Source organism: Tetranychus urticae, chromosome 1 (genome assembly GCF_039701765.1).
Source record: "Tetranychus urticae isolate SD_2017Ah chromosome 1, NJAU_TeUrti_SD_1.0, whole genome shotgun sequence".
Lineage (NCBI taxonomy): Eukaryota > Metazoa > Arthropoda > Arachnida > Trombidiformes > Tetranychidae > Tetranychus > Tetranychus urticae.
The window spans coordinates 7,125,942-7,141,843 of record NC_142958.1 but is presented as its reverse complement, the minus strand read 5'-3'; the positions used below and the strand labels follow the sequence as shown (position 1 = coordinate 7,141,843).

General features: G+C 32.7%; 5 protein-coding genes across 5 annotated transcripts; 1 reads left to right on the top strand and 4 right to left on the bottom strand.

Moving 5' to 3' along the window:
• The first annotated feature begins 3,206 nt into the window (after window positions 1–3,206).
• LOC107367391 (uncharacterized) lies at window positions 3,207–5,052 on the top strand. The gene has a single exon (XM_015935092.3). It carries the CDS (start codon window positions 3,672–3,674, stop codon window positions 4,776–4,778), a length of 1,107 nt encoding a protein of 368 aa, XP_015790578.1. The 5' UTR covers window positions 3,207–3,671; the 3' UTR covers window positions 4,779–5,052.
• A 1,088-nt stretch (window positions 5,053–6,140) lies between these two features.
• LOC107367166 (co-chaperone protein HGH1 homolog) lies at window positions 6,141–7,435 on the bottom strand. Its single transcript, XM_015934849.3, has 2 exons — window positions 7,315–7,435; window positions 6,141–7,239 (listed from the first exon to the last, which is right to left on the bottom strand). Exons 1-2 carry the CDS (start codon window positions 7,355–7,357, stop codon window positions 6,170–6,172), a joined length of 1,113 nt encoding a protein of 370 aa, XP_015790335.2. The 5' UTR covers window positions 7,358–7,435; the 3' UTR covers window positions 6,141–6,169.
• Window positions 7,436–7,716: 281 nt separating this feature from the next.
• On the bottom strand, window positions 7,717–9,785 carry LOC107367186 (SWI/SNF-related matrix-associated actin-dependent regulator of chromatin subfamily B member 1). Its single transcript, XM_015934864.3, has 7 exons — window positions 9,613–9,785; window positions 9,406–9,511; window positions 9,200–9,326; window positions 8,860–9,125; window positions 8,588–8,754; window positions 8,312–8,502; window positions 7,717–8,171 (listed from the first exon to the last, which is right to left on the bottom strand). The coding sequence occupies exons 1-7, from the start codon at window positions 9,688–9,690 to the stop codon at window positions 8,000–8,002; spliced, it is 1,107 nt and encodes a 368-aa protein (XP_015790350.1). The 5' UTR covers window positions 9,691–9,785; the 3' UTR covers window positions 7,717–7,999.
• Window positions 9,786–10,610: 825 nt separating this feature from the next.
• Window positions 10,611–13,431, bottom strand: LOC149094466 (uncharacterized). The gene is made up of 3 exons (XM_089267273.1): window positions 13,165–13,431; window positions 11,371–13,093; window positions 10,611–11,309 (listed from the first exon to the last, which is right to left on the bottom strand). Exons 1-3 carry the CDS (start codon window positions 13,429–13,431, stop codon window positions 10,942–10,944), a joined length of 2,358 nt encoding a protein of 785 aa, XP_089123399.1. The 3' UTR covers window positions 10,611–10,941.
• A 961-nt stretch (window positions 13,432–14,392) lies between these two features.
• Window positions 14,393–15,275, bottom strand: LOC107367198 (uncharacterized). Its single transcript, XM_015934876.3, has 2 exons — window positions 14,887–15,275; window positions 14,393–14,636 (listed from the first exon to the last, which is right to left on the bottom strand). Exons 1-2 carry the CDS (start codon window positions 15,137–15,139, stop codon window positions 14,560–14,562), a joined length of 330 nt encoding a protein of 109 aa, XP_015790362.1. The 5' UTR covers window positions 15,140–15,275; the 3' UTR covers window positions 14,393–14,559.
• Window positions 15,276–15,902: the final 627 nt, after the last annotated feature.

Here is a 15,902-nt window from a genome sequence, read left to right as displayed (position 1 = left end):
TTCTTTCACCAATTTATTTCATTACTAATTAATAATTCAATTCACTTCAATAAATTTCAATTGGTGCGTTTGGTCTATGATTTTTGGGTTGTAAATGGACGAGAAACATCTTATTCAACAAAATAAACTCATCTTAACCAATATCTTCGCAAATAAACTATTTTTCTGGTTAAAGTTGCAGATGAAATGTGACAAGTACTGTCAAAGGCTCGACCATTTGAGTTACAAGTTTTAACTTGTGGGGCTTTCGTAGAGAAATATAAACTGAGTCCATTGGTACTGTTAAATAATTCACACGATGATCAGTTGTCGATAAAATCGAGGTCAAAGTTGAAACTTCGATCGCCTTTTGTGCAGCTCTGGAAGCAAATTTTTTCATTAAATTCATTTTGCTGGTGTAAATTTTGATGCTCAACCAGAAAATGGTCTTCTTTTGAGAAATAACATTTTGTGTAACTTGAAAACAGATCAAATTATATTTTCAGTTAACTTGATCGATTTCTGTGACCAAATGAGTTAGAGATCAGAAACTTATTATTTGGGAATAGAAATTGTTTGCACAAATCATGAAATCAATAATTTTTTCAATTTGGCTTTTGTTCTCTTGATATTGGCCATTGGCCTCAAAAATTTTAGCAACGATATTTCGAGAACGGTAACATCTAAAGCAATAGTTTTTTCACCAATCATTAGATTTTATGATGAGCTTTAACATGATATGTCTTAATATCAGAAAAAATCTGAGCTGATTCATTTAAGACCGAATATCTTTTTTGAATATCCTAAGGTTTATGTTTTATTAGCCATTTACGTTTGAAAATCAATTATAAAATCTAACAACATAAGCACTACACAATTTGCACGAGCTTGGATCAACTAACATTCCAATATATTTTAGCATAATATGAGCATTTATTCATAATAGAATCTAATGATTGGTGAGAAAATGATGACTGTAGATGTAGCCATTCTCGAAATATCGACGTTTAAAGTTTTAAGACCTACGATCAATATCGAGCGAACTAACAATGCATTGGAAAAATTATTCAATCCTTGATGTAGACAAGCAATTTCTATCGACAAATAATAAGTTTAAGATCTCTAACTTAAATGGTTACGGAATAAGGCCAGTTTTAATGAAAATCGAACTAATCCGTTTTGTCGAAACTGAAAAACTTTAATTCTCAAAATGAGTGCATTTTCAGGTTGATAATTAAAAGTTTTATCAAGAAAAATGAGTTTAATGAAACACTATGATTCCATAATTGCACAAAACGCGATCGAAGTTACAACTTTAACCTTGATTTTATCGAAAACTACTGATCTGAGAAATTTTTTAATAGTGCCTATTGACTTAATTTTTATGCCCCTACAAACGCCACCAAGTCTAAACTCTGTGCTCAAATGTTCGAGCTTTTGGCAGTACTTCTAGCTTTTCATTTGCAACTTCAACCTGAAAATTGGTTAATGCAGCAAGATATGTGTTTAAATGAGTTCATTTTGTTGAATAAGATGTTTCGCGTACATGTACAGCTCAAAAATCATAGCCCAAACGCACTAATTGAACTTTATTAAAGTGAATTGAATTATTAATTAGTGGTGAAATAAATTGGTGAAAGAATAATGATTGTAAATGGTACCATAATCGATATATCGAGGTTCAAAGTTTTGTGGCCAGTGGCCAATATCAAGAGAACTAACTATGCATTGAAAAAATTAGGCAAGTTATTAGGTTTGCAGACAATTTCTGTCGACAAATAATAAGTTTTAGACCTCTAACTGTTTTGGTCACCGAGCACGGTCAGTTTTAATGAAAATCGAACTAATGTGTTTTGTGGAAACTGAAAAGTTTTATTTTTAAAAACAAATGCATTTTCGCGTTGGTAATTAAAAGCTTCAACAATAAAAATGAGTTTGATGAAAAAATTGGTTTCCATAATTGCACAAAAGGCGATCGAAGTTTCAAGTTTAACCTCCAATTTCTCGAAAACTATTGATCTGAGAAATTTTTTAACAGTGTCTATTGACTCAGTTTCTATATCCCTACAAACCCCACCAAGTCTAAACTCTTTTTGCAAATGTTCGAGTATTTTGCAGCCCTCTTTGCATTTCGTTTGTAACTTTAACCAGAAAGTTGGTTAATGATACTGGTTGAGATGAGTTTGTTTTGTTAAATAAGTTGTTTCTTGTGCATTTACGACCCAAAACTCATAACCAAAATGGGTTAATAGATATTTATTGAAGTGAATTGGATTAGCAATTAGTAAAGAAGTAAATTAATGAAAGAATGATCATTGTAGATGATGCCATTCTCAAAGTATCGAGGTTTAAAGTTTTGCGACCAATGGCCAAAATCAAGAGAAATAACATTAAATCTGAAAATTTATTCAAAACACAATGTGTGCAAGCAATTTATTTACAATAATAATAAGTTCTAACTTTCTAACTCTTACGGTCATAGAATGGTCGGTTCAACTAAAAATCGAACTAACCCATTTTGAAGGAAAAGAAAAGTTATATTTCATAAAATAAAGTGCATTTTCTCGTTAATCATCAAAAGTCACATCTCTAAAATGAGTTTGATGAGCAAATCTACTTCCACAGTTGTACAAAAGAAGAATCGAAGTTCCAACTCCTATCTCAATTTTCTCAAAGACGTTTCATGAGAAAAACTTCCAAATCACATAAATGGATTCAGTTTTCATGTCACTACAAACCAACAAAGTCTAAATCTGAAAGAAATTAATTTATACCCGTTTTTGCCCATTCGTGTCGATTTATGCATAAATGAGGTAAATGAGATAATTGTGTCTTTTTAATAAAAACTGCGACTTTTATTAAAATAAAAATAGTTTGACAAAGAGCTTCTTATCAAGACTGATGCCATGGAAGCCCATTCTTTGAACATTTATGAGATTCAAAGTTTCAACTATCGGTAGATCGAAAGAAATGTTTGTTAGTGTTCACATTTCAGTGGATGAAGATTGCGTTTCAGCTTTCATCATTTCTAGAGCTTTGTAAAAAATATAATCGCAAAAATTCGCTATGCAATTATTGTTATTATTGCAATAGTAAGAAGTGTTGGAAGATGAAAAATAACAATTACAATTTTCAAATGTCAGCGCTTCCAATTTTGTAACCAGCAGTAACCGATTATTTGTTGACGGATGGAGATATTCACAGTTACTGGTTATTCTTACCGTTTCGGTAAGCAACAGCAATTTGCGTTTAGGTCTTCTTTCGTGGAGTTTCGCGATTTTGATTAAGTTTAGGTGCAAGTCTATTGGATGGCGAGTATTAAATGGGTAAAATCGAAGAATAGATTTAACTTTGGTTGGTTCTCGACTCTGGTCGAGTACTTAATCTAAAGTATCGAGTATTATCGACTGACATTGATATGGTATCAGATATGACATATCGATGCTTTGTGAACATCAACAGTGATGATTAAACCATTAAACCTTGTGCCTAAATAAAATAAAACAAAATGAATGACTGAAATACAATTCCTTAGTGTTTATTATTGTATTATTTTCTTAACATTTTCACCAACATTTATCCAACTATGTTAATTTGATTGGATTATCTGCCTTTTATTCTTGTGCTCCTTTCTGTGATTTTTGAGATTTTGCTCTAATGCTACCGTATGTGATAATATTGTGTTAACCATTATGTTTAAAAATTTGAAAATAAAATTAGAATCTGAAAAGGCTGAATCTACCAGTTTGTCATCGGATTGTGATGATGTCAGTCTTAACCAGCAGATAAGTGATGAATCACTCTTAAACCATAATAATGATAACTCGGAGATGAAGGAAAGAAAGAAGATGAAGAATGTATCAAGACCGGTCATCAAATCATCATTTTCTTCTATTGATATTAGCAATAATCATCCCGAGTCAGCTTTAAATTCTGCTTCAATCAAGCCAACCTCAATTTCCTCGATGGAACTAGATGAATCTTCCATAAAATTTGATGATCGTAAAAAGCTTTTATGGGAAAATGAAAGGTTACGCGATCAGATTAGAGTGTTATCTAATAAGCTGGAAAGTTCAACAAGCGAAAAAAAAGTTGATTATATAGATGAGAAGCTGCTTAAGCTGGTTGGAGAATCTATTGTTAAGGAATCAAGTGAACAATCCAAAGAAGCTAATGGCATCAAATCTAACTATGGAAACTGGTCTTTATTATTGCCCCCTTCAAATAAAGATGACACGAACAATTCTAATGGTGATCTACATAAAAAAGAGGTTGAAAAGTTACAGAGACGTATTAATGAACTAGAAGAATCTTTAAGAGAAAAGAATAAAACAATCCGATTACAGCAACAACGATTAAATGATATAAGGAAAAGCTTTCAGCGAGGATCAACTTTGGATAGTAAACTTTTTGATATTCCTGGAAGTCAACATGATAATGAAATCGGGACAAATGATGGTTCATCTCGAGCAGAAAATGGTTTTGCCGATCAACAGCAGCCTCAACCACAACAACAACATCAACGTCAACTTTCAGATTCTCAAACTTCTATGAACTATCTGATGAACGACATTAGTTTTCAATATTTAAGAACTGTTGTGTTTAAATTTGTATCGACTTCAGATTATGAGTCTCAAAAGCATTTAATCAAAGCTATCTCTATGCTTCTCAAGTTTTCGGATGCCGAGGAAAGACAAATAAGAGATAGTTTAGAGCAAAGAGTTTCTTGGTTCAAAAGTTTACCACTTCTTGGGAATGGGTTCAAAATGAATTCTAATTATCAACCGGCACACCATTGAAAGTTCGAGCAATAATACAATTTCTACACAACTTGTAATTGGATATCACCCGATGTTGCTAGTCGTGAAGAAACTGAATGCATCCATACGGAAGCCTTATAGATCTTTTATTAATCTCTTCATCTTTCCTGTCATCAATCTCTATTTGAATTTATTATCACTTTTTCTTTGAAATCAAACAATTCCAAGGCGACGAAAGAAAAAAATTACTGATGATTAAATTTTCATGTAAATGCAATCAACTTGAATAAATTCTACTTTCATTACAACCAAAGGTAGTGAAAAAAAACTCAACAAAAAAATATCGGAATGAATAAATACTTGAATTGCAATCTGTAATAAACCACTGATTAACGATTTACTAGCATAACAATATTTACAGATACAATGACTCACAAGAAAGATGACAGAAAGATATCAGACTTAATTATTATTTGATTGATTTCGCGTGATATTTAATACTTTCTGCTTATATACAGAGCTTTTTCAAAGGAAAAATTGATTCAAATGAGAATCTTGCACATCATGGAAAAATAATCTTAATGAAAACATCACAACAGATAAATCATAACTATGGCAATGCCAAACGTGTATGTCACTTTATTTAATTGATAAAATAAATGTTAGTGGAAGAGGAATGAGTTTGATAAGGAAATTCGAAGACTTTTGGGCTGCAATCGAACAGTGGCGATGTTTCAAAGCATCGTACTTGATCATTGCTTTAACATAAACTTTTACTTAAAAATCGTTATGGGATGGAAAGATTTCAAGAATCATTAGCAAAAAACTCGAATAATGATTGAGCTATTGAATTCAAATGTTTATGAAAATTTAAGACCGTTGCCTTATAAATTATTCAATCTTACCTTGTGATGTTAATATTGATATTTAGCGCAAACTAAGATATATTGAACTAATGATGGTTATTGTGACATTAAGATAGATTTAGACAAAAATGTTAATAGTTATGATGATCTTTTGAAGATGTTATTTACTCATTTAAAGAAGCTTAGAAATATGAGTACAGGCCAATTCCGTGAGCTCAGCTACAGTTTTCATCATGAAAATATTTCTTATATTTGTCCAATCTCCATTTTATTTTACGATCGATTGATTACCAAATGTTATCTAGATATTTCAAAGAAATGGTTAAAATTGAAAAATTATTAAAGAAAAAGCGTCGAATAAATTTTGATTACGAAGACAACGGTCTAAAATTAATCATTTTTTCGAGAAGTGACCTTACGACTATCAACTGTTTACACTTTTGTCATTACGAATCATAGCCTTGTGAATCAAAACATTGCTCAGAGTTGAAATTCTAGGCGGCCTTTTCAAATGGAACAAATAAAAATTCAATTCTTTCGTGGAAATCAATTGGACTTTATTGGTTATTCATTCAAAAGAGTTTGGTCCATCTCATCAAATTTACCAATCAAATGTTCAGGTATTGCAGTTGACATAAGGTCAGGGAATTGATTGTATTCTTCTTCCTCTTTGGTCAGAATATCTACAACATCTTCAACTCTTTTTTGTATTGAGCGATCCTTTTCTTGTTTGTGTAATTCTCGAAGAATATAATAAGTACCATGATCTTTCAGAGAATCTCTTCCCTTTCTTGTGTTACAACATAGCAATAAACAAGATATCAAAGCATCTCGGACATTATTATCAGCTTCTCGTTCCTTATCAGGTGGCAAATATTGTAAGTCTAGTGGTAATTGTGCCATGTCTTCGTCATCAAATTCAACTTCAGTAGGCCCAGCCAAGGGGTATAAAATTTTGGTAATCAGTTCTGATTTGGAATCCAATAGAGTTGTTTGTGCAGAGCCGTGGATCAAAAAGTTAACGATGATTGAAATACAGCAAAATCTGATTTTAGTACAAGTTGATTTTTCAAAAAAATTCAGCAAATCTTTCATTAACAATGTCAGATTATCCTGATTCTTTTGTATTTCGTCCAAAATCAGAGATGACTCTGAAAGATTCAGTAATAAATTGAACACCAATTCAATAATTAAAGGTTCAAATTTGTCCGTAGCAGAAATCATAACAACATTGCTTAGGATTGTATGGAAACTGGAGAGCAATTTGTTTGTATCCAACAATGAATGGAAAATTTTAACACAGTTTTTTTGGCGAGTTATATTCACCAAAATTATCAGGCTATATTTAATTACATCGACTTGTTCTGAATCAGCTTCTGGATGATCACGATTATGTATAAAGTTAACGATTGGCTTCAAAATTGCTTCATAAACAGCTGTGTCTTCCAGTAAGTTAGTCAAAATTAAATTGTCTTCGACTTCACTAATTTTGGCCAAACAGGTTAAAGAATTAATTTTTTCTGTTTTGTCCCCGGTAATAATTAGACGACAAACTAATTTGATAACAGACTTGATGGACGATTGATGATCCTCGATGAATTTTTTCCTTTCATCGTCACTTTTCTCCATTAAGACTATTGGAAAATAAACAAAAAATCAATGTAACACAAACTATAAAACCATTTATTTAAATAAATCTGATTACTAACCTGTCATTATTGTCTCAAATGATAATTTCTTGGATTCAGCCATAACTTTTAAATAAATTAATGAGCAAACAGCAAGAAGTTACAAACTATGATTTAGTAAACTTTAACAAACTCTATACGTGAACAGCTGTAGTTTTCATAATCATGCAAAGACTCATCTGTGGGTTTAACTTCTTAAGAGGTTCACTTTCTAATTCACTGAAAATCTTCTGGTTATTTTGATTGATTAAACATTGACTTATTTGGATTTAAATAAATAATTTATTTGTTCAATTTTTCTACAAAATTACGTTTTAGTTGGGAAATTGCATTCTAGGTTTGTGAAATATCATAAATTTTCATGATTGGAAATGCGATAATTATTAGTAATTCAATCATGATTCAAATTAAATTCAAGAAAAATTGGAATCAAATTAATGTTTATTTAATATCGTAAGATACAGTTGAAATGATAAGATATACAGAGACGGTCATAAAAGTGTAAAAAATAATTTGATGGCTGAGAATAATCAATTTGGTTTTTCATTATTTTCAACAATCGCGTCGATTCATACAGGTAATATGATGAAACGATTTGATGCGTCAGTTTGTGTGAGATTTAAAGAATAAGTAGCGCATAAAGATTAAATGGCTATAAAAAAATTAAAAGTGGAAATGGTGAGTGTATCAAGTCTTTAGTATCAGACTACCATGTTGGTGCGGTATTAGCCAATCTTCTCATTCGTCTGGTGTTTCTATCTTGATCACGAATCTTCTTTTCCATTTCAGCGTCAGTGAGAGTTTCAAGGAATGGACACCATTGATCAGACTCAGATTGATTCCGGAATGGTACTTCTACAGTAGGCAATGGAGATTCACTATGGAGAATAAAAGAGGATGAAAACAAAATTATTCACCGCGTTTAAATCACTTTGTCAAAAAAAACTTTTCCTTCGATAATTGAAAAACTCAATATCGAAAAATACTGGAACCATCTAGATTTAAATTGATACTTTACCTGAAAGCATAAGTCCTTTGATGCCAAGATAATTGACCTCTTATACTGTAAGCAATTGCTGTAACAAACTCTCCTCCAAGACCGAGTTCTGCACAGAGTCTTAATGCGAATTCTTCGGGACTATTTTCTTTTTCCGACATATCCCATTCAAATTGATCAACTAGAGAGATATTACCAACATGGATATTCAACTGAAGAAAAAATTGTGTCAGATTAGTTATGTGTAATTCCGGAGGTCAGTAATTATTACATTGTATTTAAATTTGCTAAACAAACCTTAAGAATGACTCGTTGATCAGTTTGCTCTTCGAGAAGAGTATCAGTTTGAAAAGACTCAATCTGTTGTCGAATTGATTGGGCTATAGCTGGCACAAAAGCTGAAGCTGGGAGATCCAAATCATCACAAAGTACCTCAGCAAACTGCTCAGGAGTGACTAATTGTTCTGAAATTAAAGATATTAAAATTATTAGAAAAATATAAATGGATGAAAATTTTTGAAAAAAGGGAAAGATTCTCAGAATTGGTAATGAATAAAAGAGAAAATCACCATTTTTATTCCAGGTGAAAGTGTCTCGCAGTTTATGTCCATCAATCTCCATATCAAGCCTAATCGGTACAAGGAAATCAGGTTGATTTGCGTTTTCATGCATAATTGCCGGATCCAAATCATCAAATGCTAAAGGAAAAGTACGAATTCTTTTTCCAGATAATCGATTGCGACTTACTGGAGTTGAACATGGAACGGCATCAAGATGATGACTAGTGTTCGGTAATGTTGCATGTACCCAGTTAGCTCGTTTTGATTTCGTTTCTCTGTAAGAAAATCAGTCAATTAATAAGATGCATGGATACTCTAGTAATGGAGAAGACGGAAGATGGAATATTACTTTTGCGTTTGTGGTTCATTAGATATAGACAGAGCTTTGTATTTTTCATCCCGACCAGCAAATATCTCATTAACTTCACTTGCCTTGAGTAAAGTTATATTTGTAGCTAAGCTGTGAGGACCTAGGCCTGGTAAAAAAATAAAGCAAATTAAGAATATGCATGAGAAGATGACCTTAAATGCTAAACAAATGTAAGAAAATTTTACCTAATGAAACAAGTTTTTTCCTTTCATCAACTGTAACCAATCGACGCCACAAAGAAGGGTACCTTTTGTATAACGATCCTCTGAACATACGCAGGTAATTACCAACCTGTGATTAAGATGAAGATTAATTCAAATCAATTATTGGAAAGATTTTACTACTTAAATGAACAAAAATAGTAAACAATATTTTGAGATGAAATGACATACCTCTGATCCAATGTAATAATACTCTCCATCTTTATCATCTAATTGAAAAGGAGTTGGCCTGTCACCATAGGTTCGCATGATGAATTTCAATGTTTCAACCGTTAATAATAAAAATAATTGAACAATAAACAACAGAATAAGTTTATGAAAAACTATTTGATACAATCACCACAGGTAAGGCCTATTCGTACAAAAAAGTATCTGATAAGATTCTAATCCTTGGATATGTAGTAGATTGTTTATTTACCCTTAGGGTATGGCGCGCCATTTAAGCTGATTAAACTTATTTTCAAGAAATAAACAGCTTAAAATGGCCATTTTCGGTTTAAAAATGTGCACATGCACTAATTTAGAGAAAAATTGAAATATCGCACTGGTAAACAGCAGAAATGAAACATTTCAACTTTGACCACCAAACAAGTGACTTCTTTTCTTTGTGATTTTTTCTGCTAGTTACTTTTTTGTATACACAATGCCACCAAAGGTAAGATATTCTTTCAGTGTTTATCAACTTTCTAATATTTTATTTTTTGTTTAACTTACAGAGAACAAAGTGTAAATATGATCAAATTGAGTACGACGTGGAAACAGACCACATCACGATAATAAATGGAAGGAAAAAAGTTGCCTGTTCAACAAAATGGTACGCGGATGCTGCTGATGTTCAGTGTGAGGGTGCTTCTGACGATGAAGAGTTACCTTTCCGAGCCGAAAGGGACCCCACTATTCATACGGTTCAGGAATTGGCAGAACAAACACTGGAAAAAAAGGCTGCCAATAGAGGAAAAAGACGATATGCTTGTCCATACTGTAGGAGACCGTTTCCTCCTGGTGAAAAACGGAAAGTTACGCGACATATAAATGGCGAGGGAAACAGAAAAGTTTGTGCATTAAGAATGAAAGACGAGCCAGATCTTTCAGTTAAAGCCAAAAAGGAACCAATTTTTCTTGGCATAGCTAAATAAATATGAATGTAAACATTAAATTTGTAATTTGAATAGTTTTTAATAAACTTTGATTGATAATTATTATTGTTGCTATCATAATTTTCAATTATTATTTTGTTATCGGCGCACAGTTAAATGAAAATTTAGTGGACAGTTTTGTAAGGACAGTTCAGTGGGGACAGTTTTGTGGGGACAGTTTTGTGGGGACAGTTTAGTGGGGACAGTTTAGTGGGGACAGTTTAGTGGGGACAGTTTAGTGGGGACAGTTTAGTGGGGACAGTTTAGTGGGGACAGTTTAGTGGGGACAGTTTAGTGGGGACAGTTTAGTGGAGACAGTTTCTTTATTTAAGATAGCTCTTTTCTGAATATTTTTCAACAAATATTAATTCGCATTTTCACAATCTGGGCATCTGACGTATCGTGATGTAGGAGTTCTGCTTAAGCCGATACAGGTCAAATGATACCAATTCAAACAAACATCACACATGGTGGAAGCTTCCTTGTGAGTTGATGTTGTGCAATTAGAGCAAAGCCAGCGCTTTTTTCCTTTCCTTTCTTTTGACTTAGAATCATATATTTTTTTAGCCTCTTCATCGAAATATTGTTCAATTAAAGATGTTTTGACTTCACTGTTCCAAAACCTTTGCCAAATCAAATGTTCAACCTTTTCAAGATCGGGCTTTGTTATCTGTATTTCATTCTTTAAAACTGCATCAACCAACTGATTTCCAATGAGCCAACTTATTAAACCTATGGATAAGAAAATGAATTGTAAATATCGGTTTTCGATGTAATTAAATATGAAACTTACGTCTTTTTTTCGACTCTGTGCTTAGTGCATTATAAACTTTGACTTGTGTTCTTGAATTTTTCACTCGTTTTTGACGTTTTTGTTTCACATTTATGCTAACTTTTGGTAAAATCAAGGCTTTTATATTATTTGCATATCCATGTTCATCTGCAAATAGATTATTGTCAAAATCTTGCTGCTGTAATTCTGGTGCGATAACTATATCGTCCAAATCTCGCTGCTGTAACTCTGGTTCGATAACTTCTTCTATTGTAGTAGTCGGAGTTGCAGAAGGAGGATGGTTGCTATCTATTTCTTCGGGATAGATTACATCAGCAATATCTGGATCATTGATATCGATTTGGATGAAATTTTTTCCAATCAAATTCTTCCAATTTTTCCTTTTCAATTCTGCCATGAGCTGCAATACTCGAGGATGAGCTGATAGCTCTTTTTCCAAGATGAGACCTTTGAGAGCTATTCGAAGAAGTGCACGATCTTGTTGTTCATTCTTGTTCATTTTTTTGAGAGCTAAATCACTGTAACGCTCATCTGGACAATACAAGCATGAAAAAACTGCCTCACGATCACATCGTGTATCATAAAATTTTGAAAAACAGTTCAAGAAGCCATAACATAGCCAATGGCATAATTTTCCACAATGACGACACATGAAGTAATCAATAGACTCGTAATATTCAAGATCACAAATACAAAAATTGGAACGTTGCTCATCTTCTGCATGTTCCATGCAAACCTCGCTGTCATGGGACAAATTGTCAAATGATGAATCTACAAAATTCTTCGTCACATCATATATTTTTTTATACTCAGTGTCTGCTAATTTTGAGGATTTGTCAGCAAATGTGAGCAGAAGGTCTTTCAATTCCCTGAACTTTTGAGATGATGAAGCTGGTTGATGTTCATTAGTCTTACCAATTGACGATTCGACGTTTGACATTGGTGCTGATGCACTTTGGAATCTTGTAAAGTTGGATATGTACCATCGTGGCGAACAAAGTTCAGGGAGATACAATTCTTTGTTGAGAATCATGGAAAAAGCAAAAATATGACGACAAGGAAGCCGCATTGATGCATGAAAAAAACATGAACAGTTTTCCAAAGTAATTTTAATTGTGCGACTTCCAGTAGTATAACTACCAATAGTTGAGTCCTCATTCAAAATAATTTTCGAGATAATTCGATTCGCAGCTTTCAATTGAGTTAAAACTTTGTTGCACGCGAAAGATGTCAAAAGATTCGCATATTGTTGGTCAATTAAAGTTTTTTTTGCTGCTGGCACTTTGATTATCATGTTACATGCTTCCTGGTCTCTTTCACTTCTTATGGCAATAATCGCCTTCATAATATTGCAAAATGAATCATTAATCTCACCATATTTATTGGCAATATTATGCAGCTCTCTATTGAATCTCTCAAGGCGATTGTTCGTTCTGTTGATAAAACTAAATGTTGAACATTGGCCATAAAGAGTCCATTGGTCTCTGATAAGATGCCAATTCGTATCGAAATATTTTTTTAGATCAGGAGCATTAAGTTCATCTAAGGACGCGTATAACTCGGTGTAAGCTGTTTCAGAGTCACAATAAACCATTTTCTTAAGTATGGCTATGGCCGAGTCTCGCTGTTGGGCAGAAATATTTCTTTTAGTTGTTGTAACTTCTCGCAAGAATGATTGTAATGCGTGGAAAATGCAAACATGAATTTTAGCATCTGGAAAAGCCTAGATAATTACCAGAAAATAGCAGAGAGAAATATAAATTTCAAGTTGTGAATACTCATTTTAACTCTTACCTTTGCAAACGCACTTCGATTAGCCATATCTTTGTCAGCCATTATTATTTTTGTATTCGAGGCTCCTCCAATCGACGCTTTTAAACTTTCCAACGCTGCTAAGGTGCAAGCTTCCGACTCTGATGCAACAAAAGTCAAACCAACGACTCCAGAAGCACCATTTCCATCGATAATCATAAAAACAATCAGTGCCATTCGATTTTGATTCAATCTATAAGTCGCATCAACCATCAGCATTTCAGGATACGCAATGTAAAGTTTTTTCATATAATCATCCTGAAAGAAGATTGTATTGACCAAATTATCGTTGTAAGTGACAAAAACACTTGTGTTTGGATAACTTTTCATTTTGGCAATCAATTTTTCCAAATCTGTCTTGTTCTCATCTTTCGGTTTAGACATTTTACAAACATTTTGGATGTCTTTACTGGTGATACACTTGTTGTAATCTTCATGAAATTTGGCTACCAGTGCTTTATTGTTGCCTTTGCACATTTTCACATCCATTATTAATTTCTTTTGCTCCTCGTTTGGGCGCCTTTGTCTTGGTAATCTTTTGTATATTTCTGGGTGTCCGGCAAATAAACAAGTGTGAAGTTGGTTGATTTTGCTCACGACCAACAATCGTCTGACAGTATCTTCTCGTATGATCACACGAAACGGACAGCCTCTTTGGAATGTTCTGTATACGGAAGGATAAATGAAATTTGTTGATTAGTTTTGACCTGTTGTAATATTCAAAATAGTTAAAATAATATACAAATAATAACTCACTTGGCTTCTCGTTGTCCTTTCGATTCGGTTTTGTAATTTTTCCCACCGGCTTTACAATTGTAGACTAGGTAGCGGTAAACTAAAGTCTTGTCTTTTGACTTTACACTAGAACGTTTATAAAGTTGGGTAAAATGGCTTCTTTCATATATTTTAATAAAATCACATAAACATTCATAAGAAATGAATGTTTGGTCATAAGTAAATTCAACTTTGTCAGACATATTAACAAAATTTAGCTTTTTAATTAAGAATATTATTTACTTTCAACAACAGATGGCGTTACAATCGTATTTGTACGAATAGGCTTTTTCACTATTCGTACAAAGATTTTGTACGAATAGGCTTTTCCATCACCACATTTCTCATCAGATGTTTAAGTTTGCTTTAACAAAAGGGCGGCAAATTCAAGTTTTTTTGTGGTCAATATTTTATTTTTGTACAAATTAAACGATAATTATTGAAATAAATGAACTTTAATTAAAGATTGAAGAAATTTAAGTTGATTTGTTAATTATAGATATTTTTACAAATTTCGCAAATAATTTCAAAATTGAAAACATGGATATCATTTTTGTAACCCAAGCTAGCGCGAGCTTAACGCAATGATACACATTATATGAATTAAGAGATGTTGATTATCGGTGAATCAGGATTAAATGGCATCTCATCTACTTCAAGTTCTTCATCGTTATCATCATCTAAAAGAAAGGAAATAAATTTTTAATTAGAACCACAATATTTACTATATCATATTCAAGAACATACAAAGGAACAGATCACTAGCAATCACATAAACAATTCTGGTTAAAGAATAGATTTGTTACAAACAGAGGTGAAGAGCAAATTAGGACAGAGACTATAATCTACCAGGAAAGGGTTGATTAGAATTGCTAAGAAAATTACGATAAACTGAACAATTCATCCGAAAAAATAGTTTCTTTATCTTACCATTTGATGCACTATCTTCATCATCATCATCATCATTGTCCTCTTCTTCTTCTTCCTCGTCTTCCTCGTAAGGTTCATTTGGCTGTGCTTGAGGTAAATATTCGGCATATTTCTGAACTAATTCAGCAAAATGAGTTTGTTGTTCCTTTTCCAGATTGGTTAGTACAGCATCTTCATCGATTACTTTGTCTCCAGAAAACCAATAAGACTCAACATGGTTCAATGATAACGAAGGAAATAAAGGGGTAACCATTATTATTGAAATAGACAATTATGGAAACTGTAAGAAATAAAGTTATACAAGTTAATTTACTTAAACTCTGCAGTTACCAAAACAAACAAGCAAGGATTGTTATGATATTCAAGAATATTGTTTACATTAGAATACTTTTATTGAGTAATCGCTTTGGGTGAGTCCGTTGAGATTCGGATCGGTATTCTATTTGGATTCGAATCCTGAACAATTCTTACAATTGTTAGCTGTTAAATAGTCATTTAATAATGACCTGTTTATACGCTTATTTATCATTGTAATCTAATTTTAAATTTCTTAATTTTGTTTCGTGAACCTTCACAGTTCTAGATTATCTGAACTAATCCTATGATTAGAGACCAGTTGGTTACTGGTAACCGGTTACTTGGTTAGAGGGGGAAAAAAGTAACCAAGTATGGTTACTATAACCAGTTACTATAACCGGTTACAAAATAACCGGTTACTTGCTGGTTACATTGAGAGGGAAATTTGAAAAGAAAGTAAAGAAAGTAAACAACAGATTTCTAAATACATTAATAGATGGCGCTGATAAAAGATGAAAAATTAAACTTTTTATTTTTGAATTTGGCGGTAAGAAATTTGTAACCAGCAAGTAACCGGTTATTTGTAACTGGGGGTGAAAGAACCACAGTTACTGGTTATACCAAAGAGTAAAGGAAGAAGAGAGAGATCTCCTATGGACAAGCTGAAGGCAAGCTTGGCGCACCTCCGATGGTGGCGTACCAGTCAGTCTCTTTCTTTT

Coding starts and splice junctions, on each gene's coding strand:
- LOC107367391 (XM_015935092.3), top strand. CDS start 3,672: ATGTTTAAAAATTTGAAAATAAAATTAGAATCTGAAAAGGCTGAATCT.
- LOC107367166 (XM_015934849.3), bottom strand. CDS start 7,357: ATGGCTGAATCCAAGAAATTATCATTTGAGACAATAATGACAG. Junction 7,240..7,314: donor ATTTGAGACAATAATGACAG/GTTAGTAATCAG, acceptor ATTTTCCAATAG/TCTTAATGGAGAAAAGTGAC.
- LOC107367186 (XM_015934864.3), bottom strand. CDS start 9,690: ATGCGAACCTATGGTGACAGGCCAACTCCTTTTCAATTAGATGATAAA. Junction 9,512..9,612: donor ATTATTACATTGGATCAGAG/GTATGTCATTTC, acceptor TCTTAATCACAG/GTTGGTAATTACCTGCGTAT. Junction 9,126..9,199: donor AATGAACCACAAACGCAAAA/GTAATATTCCAT, acceptor ATTTTCTTACAG/AGAAACGAAATCAAAACGAG.
- LOC149094466 (XM_089267273.1), bottom strand. CDS start 13,431: ATGAAAAAACTTTACATTGCGTATCCTGAAATGCTGATGGTTGATGCG. Junction 13,094..13,164: donor ATCGAAGTGCGTTTGCAAAG/GTAAGAGTTAAA, acceptor GTAATTATCTAG/GCTTTTCCAGATGCTAAAAT. Junction 11,310..11,370: donor CACAGAGTCGAAAAAAAGAC/GTAAGTTTCATA, acceptor TCTTATCCATAG/GTTTAATAAGTTGGCTCATT.
- LOC107367198 (XM_015934876.3), bottom strand. CDS start 15,139: ATGGTTACCCCTTTATTTCCTTCGTTATCATTGAACCATGTTGAGTCT. Junction 14,637..14,886: donor TGAAGATAGTGCATCAAATG/GTAAGATAAAGA, acceptor CCTTTCTTTTAG/ATGATGATAACGATGAAGAA.